The following is a 16,884-nucleotide window of genomic DNA, read 5'->3' as shown; positions in this document are numbered from 1 at the left end:
TATTGCACATCGAATAAATAAATAAATAGACGTTACCCGTATTCCAATACTGGAAGAACAAACACACCGGTACAACAAGACAAACGTGTATTTCCATGTACGCTTTTATGATACAATAATTTTAACATTATACATGTAAAATTTTTTCACAATATAATGAATAAATTAGACATACAAGAGAACACATTGAAATTATATTAAAAGATGATTTAATTAATTAATTAATCGTATAAGTTGGGAACCTTTGTACACTTATAATTATACAGAATTATGCATAACTGTGACGGTTCGACACCTCGTACTTTGCCTACTTTGATCGTAACGCTTCATGAAATACCACGTTATCTTGTATCGACTAACGATAAAACGTTGCGGAAAAATGAATTGTTATTATTTGAATTTGAATTTAAATTTGAATTGTTATTATTTTTTTTTAAAACGTTTACCGTCAAGATCAGTTGCTCGGCCTCTTCGTTTTGTCATTTTGCGCTTCTTTTAATTTATTATACGTTGAACCTTTTTTCGGCAAGCTTAAATATAAGTGGTTTTACCGATTCGAACAAATTTTTTCTACTATTTTCTGTTCTGTAATTTGTTACTGATGTCGATATTCTGATCTACTATTGATAATTAAGTTATGACAGCCTTGTTTCTACTTGCGCTTGCAATTAAAATATAGGCTACCTGCCATCTAACTGGATCTCCATTGTAATAACGTGAACGTGTTGTCACCGAGTTTCAAAATAATAACTTAATCGTAGTAAGACGAAGCTCGACATTAAGAACCAACTTGCAGGGATCGACGCCAGAACGCAGTATCTTTCGTCTGAAACATTTTAAAATTATTTGCTTGTAAGTTATGTATTTATTTTTAAATAAGCAATGGGACGCAACACGTATAACGAATCTAAGAATAAAGAAAACGAGAAAATAATACGGAAAACTATAATATAAGCGACGCGATAAAATTCCAAGGAATCGATTATTACAATTTCGATATATTTAGTTCGATATTTATAAATTTACCTGTCATTTGATCGGACTTCTTAACTGCCGCCCAGCCCAAACTTCTTTCAACTGCCATCTTCCATTTTTTATACCTAGCATCTCTCTCTGGAAACAAAAAGTGCTTTTAAATATTAAGACGATAAATTTCCACCGCTCGTACCTTCTGGAGTTGTTGTTGGCAAAAATGTATCCGTCGTTACTGTTTCTACTTCTTCGCCTTCGAATTCCCAAACCTCGATACCTTCTGCAGAACCGGCCGCCATCGCTGCTCCTAATGCTGTAATGTCTGGCATAGTTGACCTAACTGATAACAGATATAAAAATTAAGGTACAATTCTATTGGTATTTCGAAGATACTCGATCGAACACACTTACATACTGGTGTACCGCAAAGATCTGCTTGCAACTGCATCAGAAGATTGTTAGTTGACATTTTTCCATCTGTTTGTAATTTGGTCAATGGAAAACCACAGTCTTTGTACATAGCTTCTAAAATATCTCTCGTTTGGAAGCATACAGCTTCCAACGATGCTCTTATTATATGTTGCTTCGTGGTGAACGCGGTAAGACCGCAAATAATTCTACGCAAAATACATACTTGCTCAAGACGCCGTGCGTTTATATTGTAAAAACGGAAATTTAAACAATCGGTACTCACCCTCTAGCGTCTTTTCTCCAATATGGAGCGTACAATCCCGTAAAAGCTGGCACAAAATAAACATCACCGGTGCTGAAAACGCTTTGGGCTAGATGCTCGCTTTCGTGGACATCTTTTATGAGCTTCATGTTATCGCGTAACCATTTAATGGCAGCTCCTGCAACCGCAACCGAGCCCTCCAACGCATACACTGCCGGACTATTTGGACCTAACTGATAGGCCACCGTTGTGACTAACCCATGGGACGAATACACCCTCTAAAAAATATTTAAACAATTCATATATATGCAAATGAATCAACGATACTTTTTCATTACAATACTTACAGTCGTTCCTGTATTACACAGCAAAAAGCATCCGCTTCTGTACGTGTTCTTCGCCTGCCCTTTCTTTAAACAATTCTGCCCGACCAACGCGGACTGCTGATTTCCTAAAATCTGAAAACAGACAATGTACCCGATGAGTGTAAATTACAGTCCATACGGAAACGCGCGAGCAACTTACACCGGATATGGGGATGCCTTTCAGCGGTTCGATCGTGATGTTCCCATAAATTTCGGCGCTGCTCCTGATTTCTGGCAACAGTTGCATAGGAATGTCGAAATATCTGCACAACGTGGGATCCCACGAGAGGGTTTCTATGTTCATTAACATGGTCCTCGAGGCGTTCGTTACGTCAGTGATATACAATCCGCCGTCTTTGCCACCGGTTAAATTCTGTAACCATTTTTCAATGAATTCTCTGGTGATCTCGAATGCTCATCCATCATCATTCCTCTCGCTGCAAGGCGCAACGATTGTTTGCGGACCCCAGACCAAGGCCCGTGCACAGAACGCAGTATACTCACGTACCCAAACGATCCAGGTGTCCATCGTGCCAACTTTACATCTCTTGTCGCGAATCGCTTTTCTGACCGCTGGTACGTTGTCTTTCATCCAGCGGATCTTCAGCGCTGAGAAATACGGACTGACCGGCAAACCGCACAACGGTTTTATGTGATTTTTACTCTGATCCGGAAACTTGGCGATTATCTGGTCGACGATGGAAACGGTTCTTATATCGGACCACACTGAAACAAACGAAGAGTATCAATGACGAGTCTGATATGTCGAATCGATATTACTATCCACGGGACACACCTATCGCGTTGTATAACGGTTCACCGGTCGTTGCATCCCACGCCAGGGTCGTTTCCCTCTGATTGGTGATGCCGATCGTTACCAGCTCCTCCATCTTCAATCCAAGGGCGTCGAATTTCCGCACGACGTCCTTGATACACGCCTTCACCGCGAAAAGGATCTCTCTTGGATCCTGTTCCACCCATCCCTCCTGTGGGTTGATCTGTTCTATATCGATATGATGGGACGCCACTTCATTCACGTGTTTAGCGTTGAACACCTGTTAAAAGCAATAGCGTGTTAGATTTTGTCGGGGGATCCCCGTCCGCGGTTGTGCAACATCTGTCGAGCAGATTAGATTCGCGTTATCGAAATATTCTTGAATGAGATTTAGCTTTAGACCAGTCTAGTCGCTGGTGTTTACAACTCTATGATTAACAAGGTCCAGAGGGAAAATGGACGCCAGCGGAGTTTACGTCGAACAGCCATGCGGTCTACTGTGACAATGTCTCACCACAAAGCGAACAGTTCGCGTGCCAACGTCAATTACTCCGACGAGGGGACCCGGTTTCTTCGACGAGCTCGGCATTATATCTGAAAAAAAGGAACAATCTTTTAATTTACGTTGCACGATCACTGGGAACATAGATTCTCCACAGTCTGCTAAAGTTTTATCGCCCGATAAGACATGTTCTCTTTTCTTACTGAACGCCAGGAACGTGATTTATTATTTCGACCGTCATCTGTCCAATTCCTGGCAATAGAGGTTCCGTTCCGATTTACATACAATCTCATTTATGCAATACCCTCATACTCGTGTCACGACCACAGAAAAACTGATGAAATAATGTTCGGTATGTTTCGCTATCGCGCTTTATTAAGTTCTTCGATGACCCACACGTGGGTTGAAGCGATAATAGGAAGACTACTGATCATTCGCGAGAATACTTTCACAATGTTCTGTTATGTTACAGCAAACATGTTTAGACCTAAACATCACGGTTTCATGTGACCTTCATCTTTAAATTCCAAAGCGATTATCAAATTTTTTAAAGGCGACTTTTCCTCACTGTCAACTTGTTCGTAGCGAATATAACAGATTGTTTAAAGAATCGTTGGCTCTGCACAGATACACTTTACCTGAGTGCATCAGTTATCAAACTGACCTTGAATTCACGCTCACGCATTACACGTTGGTCACGAATGCTCTTCGATCCCCCGCGGATCTCTGTTGGTCAGAGTATTTCAGAAAAAAACTTGACAATAGAAACTATCCAAGTTTCACTGACCTGACGAGCCTTAAATAAATCGCTACTTTTCCAAGTTCAACCCAGTTCCTTCTGATATCACCACCGGAAACGATAAATCGACGCGTCGACGACCCAGCGGGCAAATCTGAAGCTTCCGGTGTACGAAGAATCGCCCGCTTTCGAGGACTCGTTCGCCGCGAAATTATTGTTCCAACGCACGATGGATTATGGTGCAAGTGTCCTCTCGAAGAACCGCGCTATTTCTCGCGCCACTTTTCCACGCGTTTAACCATCACCCGGAAGAGGTCTCGACCAGCGCGAGTACCGCGCGAGATTCCGCGTTGTACGAATGTAGCGGGAATGACCGGAGCCCCGGTCGCGTCGTCTTTTTTAATCGCAATACTCTAACGTACACGTCGAAAACGAGAGAGGCGCAATTCGCTGCCGCGGTAGGCTCATTATCCCTGTCTCCTCCTCTTAACTCACTGTCTACCATCGTGAAATTCGAGATAAGTTACAGGGACACCGTGTTAGCGCTTCGACAGTATCGCGTCCAACGTGCTTATCGCCGTGTAATTTAAACAATTGTAATAGATCAGGCTTAACATCGGATTTCTAACATTTGTTCTCCTCGCCATTTTTCTTCCAGCCTTTCACGTGCTAAGTTCACTATTAAAAGAGACGTGTACAAACGCGTATTTATAAAAAATGATAGTTACAAATGCTCGTGCTTCCTACTTTTATCTATATACAGCTAAAAAAACAATTACGTAACGCCTTGTTCGATCATCGAATCGACATCGCGGAATTAAACGGTTTCTAACATTTGTTCGATTCGCTTTTTTTCTTCGAGCCTTTCACATGCTAAGTTCACTATTAAAAGAGACGTGTACAAACGCGTATTTATAAAAAATGATAGTTACAAATGCTCGTGCTTCCTACTTTTATGTATATACAGCTAAAAAACAATTACGTAACGCCTTGTTCGGTTCTCGAATCGACATCGCGGAATTAAGCGCGTGGAATTAATCAACATCCAAGTTTATCGGAATTAAAGCCACTTTTTATCTACTCTAAATTAAATATTATTGTACGTGCTATATACACAAATAACATTACAATTTTTGAACACGTGTACGAATGATTGCGACCTTGGATGCATACGTTCCTTACAAGAAATTTCACATAATGTACGACACGTACTTAACAAGAATCATTAATCATTCAGTTAGTATGACACTCGTTATTGACATTCATTAGAATATATTACGTGGTGTAATTGTTATAGGCGACAGGTGAAACGAGTGAAATTCTAGATTAAGCGATGTTCAATTATCTAAAAATGAAATATTGATCTCGCAGAAAATGTCACGAGTTTGGAATAGAAAAATCCACGCGATGCGGGTCCGAGAGGCCGTGGCGAACTGTACGAAGGGAACGGGGTCGTTAAAATGTCCCGATTCCTTTTTGCGACTCGGTCCAATTTACGTCACGATGGCGTGCAACTGTGGGAACCGTACATACACGGCCCAAGTGCATCCAGTTGCACGTGCAACGCGACGTGTGCACGGAAGTACGGTGCATGTACGTGTGTAATCCCCGGCGTCTTTCGACAGAATGCACCGTGACGAGTGCACGTCACGGAACGAAGGCCTCTGATTGGCCCAGGCCTCGGAGGCTCGTCCGTATTTACAGCCGCGATGCGTCATTATCGAGCGCTAGGCATCCGCACGTCGGGCAAAGGACTTTTTCCTCGGCCATCGCGTCCACACGAGTTGCATAACTCGTGCACGTGAGTCGTTCACGGTCTCGCTTCTCTACGCTTCGAATCGCCATATCGATTTCCCCCCTTTGACCGTAGAAACTGGGCGAAGACAGGCCCAAGAGGGGGTTCCATGCCTTCGATGAAAACTTTGCGTACCATTTCAATGCAAATCATTATGCTAAAATTATCTCCTGATCTAGGTAACTCAGCCGAGTGATCGTTACCGGCATATTGCAGACAATACTGCGTGGCTATTGGACGGAAACACCTGCCCTACTTTCGGGTAGGAGAGTCCTACTTTCATGGGTTGCTGTCCTAAGGCGCACGTCCGTTCGAACGATTCTTACCTAAAATGCAGGGTGTTCGACCAACCCTGGGAAAAATTTTAATGAAAGATTCTAGAGGCCAAAATTAGATAAAAATCAAGAATATCAATTTGTCGATTGAGGCTTCGTTGAAAAGTTATTAACGTTTAAAGTTTCGCCCGTACTGAATTTTTTTCTAGAAAGTGGGTGGGATTTCGGGGGTATGTCTATTCACCAAAAATGCTTGTAATTGACCCCTGTAATTAAATATAATTTTTTCAGAATGATTTGGAATTTTTTAATTTAATTTTTTTATTTAATTGAGAATCTCCCATTAAAATTCTTCCCAGGGGTGGTCGAACACCCTGTATAAAGGGCAAGTAACATTCTCGATTTATTTTCAGAGTTTTCGGTAAAACGGATGTTTCTTAAAAATAAATGCCAAAAACAGTATTAGACTGAGGCAGCTCTACGAACAATTGGACGTGACCCAATTATCAGACGCTTGGCACAGATTTTTTTTAAATAATTGTCCGTTCCAAAATTTCTGCTGCTGTTCGGTATATTATTTTAAACTTCCCTTTATGTCTTTTGTAATTACATACTTGCATAAAGCTTGTTCCCAGACCGAAACAAGTTCTAATATTTCTACATAAGCATACTGTCGTTTCAACTATTATACAAATTGACCACAAGTCGGACAACAGAGCTCTGCTTCAAATTGGAAGAAAACTATGCAAGTAAACTGAATTTTAATATGAACTAAATTGTTATCTATGCAAAAGTCTAAATATTATTACCTAGTTTTCACAAATTACAGATAGTAGGTAATTGCTGTCTGTCATGAACGACTCAAGGAATCCATTAACCAAGAATTCCCAACTAATTTATGTTAATTGTCAGGTGTTCTATTTTTTATTACTTTGGTCACAAGAAAATGCTCGTATTTAATTTAACACGAGTATACTTGCGAAAGATTAAAAAGGAATTGTAATCGTGCCGAATAACCGGTTCGATTATGCTCCCCCTCGCAATGAATCGATACATACGTCTACGCGTGTGCATCTGCACCGCAGAAATGAATTTCTCAGATTGCTTGGCAACGGAACACCGACGACACGAGGACGTCGATCTCGTGATACTTGACGCGATGACTTTATAGACCACCTGGCGATACATATACGCGCCCATCGATTGCAAAATACACGAAACGGTAATTCCGTTTGCACGAACGCCAGAGTCTTATCTTTCGTCGCTGATACGAATAATTCACAGATAAAAATCTCTAAACGCGCGGGACTGGAATATGCTAATTTATTGGATAAAAATTGAACGTTCGAATTTTGCAACAGATCTGAAGTTTCGAGCGGCGGTAAACAAATGGAGAACGTAGATTCGTTTCGTAGGAACCTTTGAACCCGAGATAATGTAAATGTTGAAAGCACGTGGGAATTGGACCGCGACAAAGTAGACGATCGATCGAACTAATAGCGCAAGATCCACCGCAGGTGGGAGCGTAACTACCCGATAGAAGAAATCCTCTATAAATCAATGTTTTAAAGTTTATCGGACAGCTACGTAAATACATCGTTATTCGTTCGACGATGGTATGCTAATACATGCACATACAGTGAACGTCACGCCACACGGCACGCGGTTCGCTGGTCATTCCGCGCCCTTTTATTTTTGGCAAGATTACTAATGCACCGCGCGGCCGTGAATACTACACGTTCGCGTGTCCTCTTGCACTCTAAATCAAAACCAGACGTCCAAACGATAAATGTCCTGGGACAGCGAAGAATTCAACGGTGGAATTTCATTAAAAATTTCAATCCTCCATGCTCGATTAAAGGTCGAGTTCCGCTTATCAAGCATCACGAGATATCTCGAGTAACCTTGAAGCTTCGCGTTCCAAGTACGAATCCCTAAAATCGTTAAAAAGAACTGCAAGTTAGTTTGCCGCTTAACTTTTAATCGTAAATTACCGCAGACGGCGACTCCATCGAGGACAACGAGTTCTGTAATTTCCGATCAATTTCCGCGAACCATATTATCTCAGTCATGTTTTCCTCAACGATGAATAAAAAAATCCTTCCCGGAGGGTTCGACTCGACTGACCTTTTTCCTTAAACGCGTAATATTTGAAGATGCTCGTCTTCCGGCCGGTTTGAGTGCGCTCGAGCTCGGGAAAGCTGGCCGTCTCGTCGAACGTCCCATCCTCCTCCTCCTCCTCCTCCTCGTCCTTTTGATCCTGGGGCTTCACGTCGCCGTTCTCCTGCTCCATGATCCGCGATCGATCGTCCTCCAAAGCGTGGCACGCGCGCGAATTCCTTTCCGTGCGGAGCTTCGAGGAACGGCCTTACGCGCCAAGCTCTCGGCTAACTGGCGAGATCCCTTTCCACTGGAAAAAAATCGATAGAGAGAGAAAAAGAATCTCAGATGCACCGAAGGGCGGTTTATCGATGTCGAAGACTCGTTTATTTAGCGCACCTTCGCGATGCAACCGACACATTCGGCCGAGAGAATGCGCGAGACTCGCCACCGGTGCTTCTGCCTCCTCGCCTTCTGCTTGGCTTTTCTTACCTCCCGCTTCGTCTCTCACCGCGGCCCATATTACGTACCGTTTCACGTTCCGTCTTGTCGACGCTAGCCCGTGTGTCCGTCTCTCGTGGTCATGGCCAACGACGACACTCTAAAATTAAACCATCCAAACGTACGATCCCGCGTTTCCCTCTAATCCGAGCGCGCGGTTACGCGTTACGTCCGAAAAGTGTTGAAAATCGGACAACAGCCAAGCATTCGGTTTTTCGCCGAATGCTCGCCGAGCATCCGTTCGGACCACACGAACCGAGCCGAATGCTTCCGAACACGTGTATCAGAGTAACGGCAATAAAATTATCATTTACTTTGTCGGAAGTAAATCCTACAGTACAGGTAACCCTCCGATAACACGGTAGATAGATATTGAAACCGTGTGGGAAACCGTGTTATATGAGATCCAGAGAGAAATATTTTAATTCTACGTAAGCAACGAGAAAACAACCTTAATTTAATAAATTGTAATTTGTTTATATTTTCATGTAAAGCTACTATAGTTCGTTACTTTAGGGTGATTTAGTTTTAATATTTTAAGCAAAAATCGTGTTACAGGAAGGCTACCTGTACATATTTTTCCAACGAAAATGTGTGTTCGATTTGGTAAATAAAATTGTTCCTCCGTTTAGATTCTGTAACTGAAATATACGAATTTCGTCATCGATCGTGCCAGCAGACCCGTTAAAAGTTTCGTACTTGTGATAATATAATTAATGTTGGACTGGTAATTAAAAAATGAAATATATTTGCGACAACGTACGTTCGTGTATTTGCAACAGTCGAATGTTTCGAAACTTCGATTAACATAAAAATATGAACTGTCCAGGTGCAGAAGCGTTATTCTACTACGAAAAATATCTGATTGATATTGATACGTCTTAAATTTTACAACAGTAACGAATGTCACGCGTGCTGCAAAAGAATAAAATAAAGATGAGATCGATGAAATATACGAGAAATAATTGCAAAAGAGACAGTCACAAGTTCGCTTCTACAGTACAGAAGTTTTCAAAGAAAACACAACAATCTAAGAGCATTTTTTTGATGATGCTGTTTTAAAAATTGTACACACCTGCACCTTGCGTCAGTACATATAGATACGACACAATCAATCAAGTGGTCTCTGGTCTGTAAAGCCGCACATAATGCGTGATATGATTTTCCTGAGAAGCACCGGACCATCCGAAAGCATACGCTTCGCTCCGTCCTTATATACAAACCGCATACCCTACCGAGCACTTGCGAGAACCACGTATTGCTGGCCACCTACCGAATTGCCTGGAACTAACCTGGTTCTTCCCTCCCCCGAAGATGTCGCTAACCGTGACTATTGCTTGGCGCGAAAATACGAAAACTTCGAAACGTTATATATATTGGATAATTTTGCAATTACGATGTACAAAAACATTATTCCCGGTAATACCAAACTACTCGTTGCTACTACAAACACAACGAAACTTTACCATATCTACGGATATTACTGTAAACTAGAGGAACATGTTGCAAGAATTTACAATTTAATTTACGATTTTGTTCATGAGTAACAGCCACTCTGTTCGCAAAATATGAATGTGTATTCGATTAGGAAATACGCACTTTTTGCACAAAGCAAACGAAAATTGTTAACTCATAGGCATGGTTTATTCATCGAGTAATTGAAGCACGACCGATTAGAATAACCTATATGAATTAGGGCACCCACGACCTTGTCAATGAGATCGTTTATCACATCTAATACATATCCCCTGGTGCATTAACTGCACACATGACGTTAATGCAATGGTAATTCAATTTTTATGATATAAACGAAGAAAATAACTGAAACGTAATCGTTAGGAGAAAGAAACTGCATGCTAGTTTTCATAATTTTCGATCATCGTTAATAATAAACTACGAGTGAATCTATCGCCTTTGTACAAAATTTCATGCGTAATAATTCGAACCGAATACTCATCCTAAAGTTATTTCTACGTAATAAATATCTAGAATAAAGTTCGTCGTTTCACGTTTATTACACCAAATGGAACGTATTTTAAATATCACCGATTTCTATTGCAAAAACTACGTACAGTACTTACAAAGATGCAACAATAACGTATAGTCACGATCGTCTTTCGTTAGGTTCGTATTCAACGTGCATCATCCACGTGCTATGGAATTATGGGATTGTTATGTCACCTTGCAATTTACAACGATGAAAGAATGACACGGATTACGGTTAAAACACCTTTATTGTAGAATTTCTCTCGGCCAATTATGATGCTTATCAAACAAGGAAAATCTTTTAAGTCAACGTAACGGGAGATGTACAGTAAATACTTACGAAAATGTTACTATTGACGGCCGGCGGATAAACGCTTAACGCCCCAATGTGGACGCAATCGCAATTAATACTCAAATACACAATCATCGGCACGTTTTTCAAACTCACACGTCATTATATCGGCACAAGATATGAGATAAAAATCAAAGATCGCGATGTTGGCGGCACGCACACCGAGACAAAATAGATGTCATGCTTTCGACCACACTACGCCATGGCTTGTTGTCGTCTGCTGGAGAACTTCGACACCAGTGGCCATATGTCGAAGCTAGCGCCTTACGCGCCATTTGCACACTCGCATATATATTTTACAAATTCCTCCACGATTTGATCACAAACGTGTTTGTTATACAAAATAAAAAAAATTTAAGCCACTCATGATACATATTAGATTACTATACATACTTTACGCTTAAATGAATTATTATAATCGATCGATAAAGTTCAAAATCTATTTTATCGTAAGAAAGGATTAACGAAAATAAATTTGTAATACGCGTCCGGGCCATTTTTACTTTTTTGTTTAACTGCATCGAAACGATCAACCGATTTTTATTTATTTAAATCTAACACCTTGAAGCTAGATTTCAATTACTTTCGATAACGACCGTCGATGCATTTCTACTACGTTGTTCGTTTGCCCTATTCCGTACGTACATAGGATTTCAAAAAGCACGTGGAGAATAGTAACCTCGACGTTTCTGATGCACCGAACATGTTTTTTATGGTTTAAATTTTAATCGTTAAGTTGCGTATGTAATTGTTGGGGTCTACAATGACTATCACTTCGAATCTAACCGCACAACAACAGAAGAACATCGAAGATCCAGTCGAGGAGATGTTAAAGAAAACCGGATGTATGGAATTGCATTATCAAGTTCAAGTATTAATCTTACGAATACGTTTAAAAATTGAAAGCTTATAATCTAACAAAAAATATACTATTGAACGATGTTTCCAGGAATGTATAGCAGAGACGCAAGACTGGCGAAAGTGTCGAGAACAAGTACAAAAGTTTAAAGTATGCATGAATGAATATCAGAGAAATCGAGAACAATCGTATTCTTAATTAATTTCACAAGCATGCGTGCAATAATAAATTATATAAAACACGCGTGTAGCTATGCCTTAAATTTTCCCAATATCGAAAATTGTAAAATGGTGCTTGTTGTAAGGTCAGATATATCTATGGGGAAGGGAAAAACTGCAGCTCAATGTGCACATGCAGCGGTAGAGTGTTATCGTCAAGCAGTAGATAATGCAAAGTATAAACCATTATTCGAGTCTTGGTTATTAAGAGGTCAACCTAAAATTGTCCTAAGAATATCCGACCAAGAGAGTTTACTATCGTTAGCACATAGTGCCCGTAAGGCTGGTCTTATTATCGCTATAATAAAAGATGCAGGAAGAACTCAGTTAAAATCTGGTACAATTTCTACACTTGGAATTGGACCAGGCCCCAAAGAAATCATAGATGATCTTACATCAAATTTGAAGTTACTGTAAGTTGATTCTGTTTGATATGTATAAAGGGTTTTCTCTGTTATGAACATTTAAATAAAGCTACAACATACTAGAACTCTTCAAATTTGTTTCAATTAATACTTTATTAACATGCTAAAATGTTATTTTACTCTACCTATCCCCATATATATATATAGTAGAAATAAAATGTACTGCTTTAAAATTTTTGAAGAACATACGTGGAATTATCATTGTAGATTGATTGGAACATGGAACTTTTGTTTTTTAAATAATACATAATATAGAACACAATTTGCATGTTTTTTTCTTGTTTTTATAAATGAAACATATATTACTATTCTAACTACATAATCGCGTACAGAAGTATTGATAAATATAAAATAATAATTTAATTACACTATGGATTTAAAATTGTACTATGTAAAAAATTACTGATACAGGTTCCTTCTCCCATAAATCGTTAGTAGTGGTTCAAAATTTGCATAAAAATTTCGCGTAATTTTATATTTTAAATATTTCATGTTGGTGTATTTTTGTACAAAGAAAAGGTAAAAAATGTTAAATGAAATATAAATACAATACCTTCTGTTATTAAAATGCATATAAAAGTTATATTTGTGATTACTTGAATTGCAATAGTGTATGCTCCTTCAATGTAATACTGAAAAAATTATAGATGCATTAAGAATATTTTTCTTTGTGAAAACCTTGTGTATAGTGTATTAATTTCGTTAATACATATTATAGTTGTACATGTTCTTATGCAAACACATTCCATTAGAAAAAATACGAAGAAAATCACGTTGATTTTAATTTTAATTTTCATACCCTTTCAAGCGCGCAGTGTAATAGTTCCCATATAGAGCGAATGTTATGTAGTTATAAAATGCATTATCGGTACTATCATGAAAAATGTGCACCATAGTACAGGATTAAAAAATTTCTTAGATATAATTTTATAATTAACTTATTAGATTATTAGGGATATGCGAATAACCCGAAATTCGAACTTGGGCCGCTAAAGAATTGGCAAATTGAGGCAGAGTTCGATATATCGAAATGTACCGGTCTGTGCTCGAATTCGTCACTTTCTTGACTATCTAATCCCGAATTTCAGGCTACCCGTACACCTCTACAGATTACCTATGTGTAATCATTAGACAGCACTGAAAATAAGTTAACAGTTAAAACAGTATCATTAATATTAAACAGACATGATTCAAGAGTATGACATGAGTAAATGAACGATGTCGGTTGTAGCACTAGAAGGTTTGTTTTTAATGACACTGTAAATAAGTAGAAACGAGTAATGTAAGACTATGTATACATGATTATCACTAGTCATAATAGATTCCTCTAACACTGAATACTTGACATCTAAATGTTACTGTTATGTACATTGGCATAAAAGTTATAAATATACATTCATTATACATTATCGTTATATTACATAAACATCATACATTAACATTATATCTACAAATTTCTACAACTTAATCGTGTATTTATTTCCTTGCTAAATGATAAATTAATTATCCAAAAGTACTCATATCATACTCACTCATTTTATATTTCTCGAGTCAATTATTGACTTTCTATCACATGTATGAATTTGATTATTAGTATCCCTAATTACAGAGTGCGCAGAATATATCAGTCTCAAGTAGCATGTAGCAGAGTATTATCAACTCTAGAGAATTTTACCATTTGGCAAACATAGCATGCATCAAACTACACAAGTTTGATTTCTCATCCGTGTAACCCTTTGCCGTTTGTGATCTGATATTAAGTAATAATTTTACTAAGTTCTGGCGGTTCTACGTAATTATTTAGTACGTGTGGTGCTTCGTTAAATTCATCTAGTTCGTCGCCGTTGTCCGCTCCTTGTGCGAGTAAAAAGTATTGTTCGCTCCGTGTCGGCCACAGTAAATGTGCCATTACATAATATGCAAAACAATCAAAAGAGTATGTAATGCCTATAAATGCATTGCATCGTGTAAAAAATTACGAATTGCGTTAAATTTCAAATTCCATAACGTACTTACCCAATAGAAGTTTAAACCTCCACAATGCGCTTACTTGAAGAGCTATGAGCGCTATAATGGGTAGATAAATGAACCAAACTAAGGAGGATGCACCAAAGTGAAGTAGAAAGTTTAACTTTTGAGTGTTATGTTCGTACGTCATCGTATTTCTTAGTTCGCATAAAAACCAGATCATTATTGTACTTCGAAATAAAAGGATGAACCAGCCTGGCCATGTCTGGTATTCGTCGATATCTTCGATAATATCAACTTCCGTCTAAAAACGTTGGATATATTTTTATCTTAAATTTTAATTTTACAAACAGAAACATACCATGTTCCATACATATAGTAGAATATGGACCACTCCGTAACAAAGCCATATAGCAAAAACTAACGGCTTCCATGTTAATTCCATTCTTGTTACAGCCCATCCTTTGGCAAGTAAGAGAAGCAATAACATGAATAATGTCTGAAACACATAAAAATAATTATTAAATATTAATACATACTAAATTTATAGACAGTAAAACTTACTCGTGATAGAATATCAAAAATATCTCCTGCAACTTCTAACTGTTCATAGCCGACTCCGTCAAGAGCAAATTTTAACACGTGTATCAAAATTAAACACACCGCTATAAATTCTAATAGTAAACTAGCAGTGAATAATCTTGTCACAGGGTGTTTCTGTAATCTCACTGCATATAATTGCAGAGGTACAAGTATAATATAACATATGAAAACCAACAAGTACAGTCCTGTGGTGTTTTGTCTGTCGTATGAAAACTGGTACGTTAAACTACTTAGGCCGGTGGTATTGGGATTACCATTTATTAGCCAAATATCATACTCTAATTCATCTTGTTTATCATAGTATTCCCACTGGCACGTAGTTGTATTTCTATAACATGCCACTAAACTCATGTACCAGAAACGTGGCTGCCAAAAATCCTGTATGACATACGTGAATTGGTGTCCCTTTACAATGTTCCATATGGAATCTTCGTCAGGACATAGTTTACCTTTCGGACAAGGTACTCTCCTGTTCAGAAAAAAACAAACTTGAGTTAATTCTCCCGCATCTATGTCCAGGGATTCTAACTCGAACAACGTACCTCAAAAAGTCCTGACCTTCTTTGTTACAGTGCACGTCGTAAGAACATTGATTCAAGGTGTTAAACATAAGAGTACAGGCAGTACTCTTATTTTTTAGGATACGGTTACCATAATATTCTACGAAATTACCTCGATCTAAGACTGCCAAGGTAATCGGCGCAGAGAAATTGCTTTTCGATGTTACATTGCCAAAAATATAACCGTACGAATCTTTCTGCCGATGGCGGTCGGTCTTTTGGAAACCAAATTTGATGAGAAAACGAAAAAATTCTTTCGTATTGAAACTACCAGAGATATGAGTGGTCTCAACGTGGTCGATCCATGGCAAGATACACGACGCGAAACAAACGAACAGGATCTTTTTAAGTATCATCATTGTTACGTGCAGTTCGATGTATGTACAGTCTTCCGAACTGGTTGTCAAGAAGCATCAATAATTATACAATGTCACAACATTTTCTTCTTATCAAACACAGCTGTTAAACATCACCCCTTTACCACTCCACGTTCTGTGAAACTTTCACGCGCGTCAGGAAGCACAGCTTTTCGGAAGTGTCATTGCGAATGTTCCACGAGCGAGGACGCATTGCATATGCACAGCAAAACGTTCAAAAATAACACCACGCGTTTCATCCGCTAAACGTTAATGACCCATACTTCTGATTTGAACTCGGTTTTCCTATTGATTTTCCCCACCCAAAGAGACCGGCCGCTGCAAAACGTTTTGTCACTACTGTTACCACACGGTTCTTATAAACTTTCCCGCGCTTCCATAAAAAGACAAATTTCCATTTTAATGCGTATCGCTTACCTTTAATTCCCTTATCGAATCGCAAACAGAACCATTTGATTTTTCAGTAGAAAAACTATCGCTAATACACTGATGAAACATAAGTTGTTAGTTTGCGTTCATGTGTTGTTGCGAATCTGTTAACCACTCGTATGAATTATTGTAAATGTAGATATCTAAAGAATTATTCGAAACTACACTTGACGTAAGAATATGATAGGATTTCGATGGACATAACCTCAAAATGGAAACAACGATGCGTAGTAATATTGTTAAGAGTTAAAAATAGATACGATAAAGTAAAAATTCTACGAACGATTCTATTTACTCATTAATTGTTTACTCCGTCCGCCAAGATAGTACCCACATCCTCGATATTTATCGACTTGACGTTGCAGATCAAAAATTTCACTCTTCCCGTGCAAATAATAAATAGTTGTGTT

General features: G+C 38.8%; 3 protein-coding genes across 6 annotated transcripts; 1 reads left to right on the top strand and 2 right to left on the bottom strand.

The window, feature by feature from the left end:
* Nucleotides 1–70: 70 nt before the first annotated feature.
* On the bottom strand, nt 71–8,401 carry LOC143348696 (glycerol kinase 3). Of its 3 annotated transcripts, none has more exons than XM_076779239.1 (11): nt 8,224–8,401; nt 3,300–3,379; nt 2,807–3,065; nt 2,519–2,736; nt 2,171–2,383; nt 1,993–2,103; nt 1,667–1,923; nt 1,384–1,589; nt 1,169–1,312; nt 1,027–1,113; nt 71–826 (listed from the first exon to the last, which is right to left on the bottom strand). In XM_076779239.1, exons 1-11 carry the CDS (start codon nt 8,387–8,389, stop codon nt 729–731), a joined length of 1,839 nt encoding a protein of 612 aa, XP_076635354.1. In that variant the 5' UTR covers nt 8,390–8,401; the 3' UTR covers nt 71–728. The 3 variants fall into 3 exon arrangements, with proteins under 3 accessions (XP_076635354.1, XP_076635355.1, XP_076635356.1); XM_076779240.1 differs by lacking the exon at nt 8,224–8,401 and adding an exon at nt 4,075–4,640; XM_076779241.1 differs by lacking the exon at nt 8,224–8,401 and adding an exon at nt 3,952–3,971.
* Nucleotides 8,402–11,770: 3,369 nt separating this feature from the next.
* LOC143348698 (uncharacterized) lies at nt 11,771–12,124 on the top strand. Its single transcript, XM_076779245.1, has 2 exons — nt 11,771–11,906; nt 11,985–12,124. The coding sequence occupies exons 1-2, from the start codon at nt 11,799–11,801 to the stop codon at nt 12,090–12,092; spliced, it is 216 nt and encodes a 71-aa protein (XP_076635360.1). The 5' UTR covers nt 11,771–11,798; the 3' UTR covers nt 12,093–12,124.
* A 7-nt stretch (nt 12,125–12,131) lies between these two features.
* On the bottom strand, nt 12,132–16,857 carry LOC143348697 (transmembrane protein 145). Of its 2 annotated transcripts, none has more exons than XM_076779242.1 (6): nt 16,463–16,857; nt 15,651–16,363; nt 15,070–15,577; nt 14,867–15,004; nt 14,554–14,809; nt 12,132–14,484 (listed from the first exon to the last, which is right to left on the bottom strand). In XM_076779242.1, the coding sequence occupies exons 2-6, from the start codon at nt 16,025–16,027 to the stop codon at nt 14,294–14,296; spliced, it is 1,470 nt and encodes a 489-aa protein (XP_076635357.1). In that variant the 5' UTR covers nt 16,028–16,363; nt 16,463–16,857; the 3' UTR covers nt 12,132–14,293. The 2 variants fall into 2 exon arrangements, with proteins under 2 accessions (XP_076635357.1, XP_076635358.1); XM_076779243.1 differs by having other exon boundaries at nt 16,770–16,845.
* Between the last annotated feature and the right edge of the window lie 27 nt (nt 16,858–16,884).

Source organism: Colletes latitarsis, chromosome 12 (genome assembly GCF_051014445.1).
Source record: "Colletes latitarsis isolate SP2378_abdomen chromosome 12, iyColLati1, whole genome shotgun sequence".
Classification (NCBI taxonomy): Eukaryota; Metazoa; Arthropoda; class Insecta; order Hymenoptera; family Colletidae; genus Colletes; species Colletes latitarsis.
This window is presented reverse-complemented; position numbering and strand designations above follow the sequence as displayed.

Bases quoted from the DNA above. Each gene is read 5' to 3' on its own strand.
- LOC143348696 (XM_076779239.1), bottom strand. From the start codon at position 8,389: ATGGAGCAGGAGAACGGCGACGTGAAGCCCCAGGATCAAAAGGACGAG. The intron at 2,104-2,170 runs GTAAGTTGCTCG...GTCTGTTTTCAG, and splicing joins AAGGCATCCCCATATCCGGT to ATTTTAGGAAATCAGCAGTC. The intron at 1,114-1,168 runs GTACGAGCGGTG...TTTTGTTTCCAG, and splicing joins GCCAACAACAACTCCAGAAG to AGAGAGATGCTAGGTATAAA.
- LOC143348698 (XM_076779245.1), top strand. From the start codon at position 11,799: ATGACTATCACTTCGAATCTAACCGCACAACAACAGAAGAACATCGAA. The intron at 11,907-11,984 runs GTATTAATCTTA...CGATGTTTCCAG, and splicing joins AATTGCATTATCAAGTTCAA to GAATGTATAGCAGAGACGCA.
- LOC143348697 (XM_076779242.1), bottom strand. From the start codon at position 16,027: ATGATGATACTTAAAAAGATCCTGTTCGTTTGTTTCGCGTCGTGTATC. The intron at 14,810-14,866 runs GTATGTTTCTGT...CAACGTTTTTAG, and splicing joins TACTATATGTATGGAACATG to ACGGAAGTTGATATTATCGA. The intron at 14,485-14,553 runs GTAAGTACGTTA...ATGCATTTATAG, and splicing joins GAGGTTTAAACTTCTATTGG to GCATTACATACTCTTTTGAT.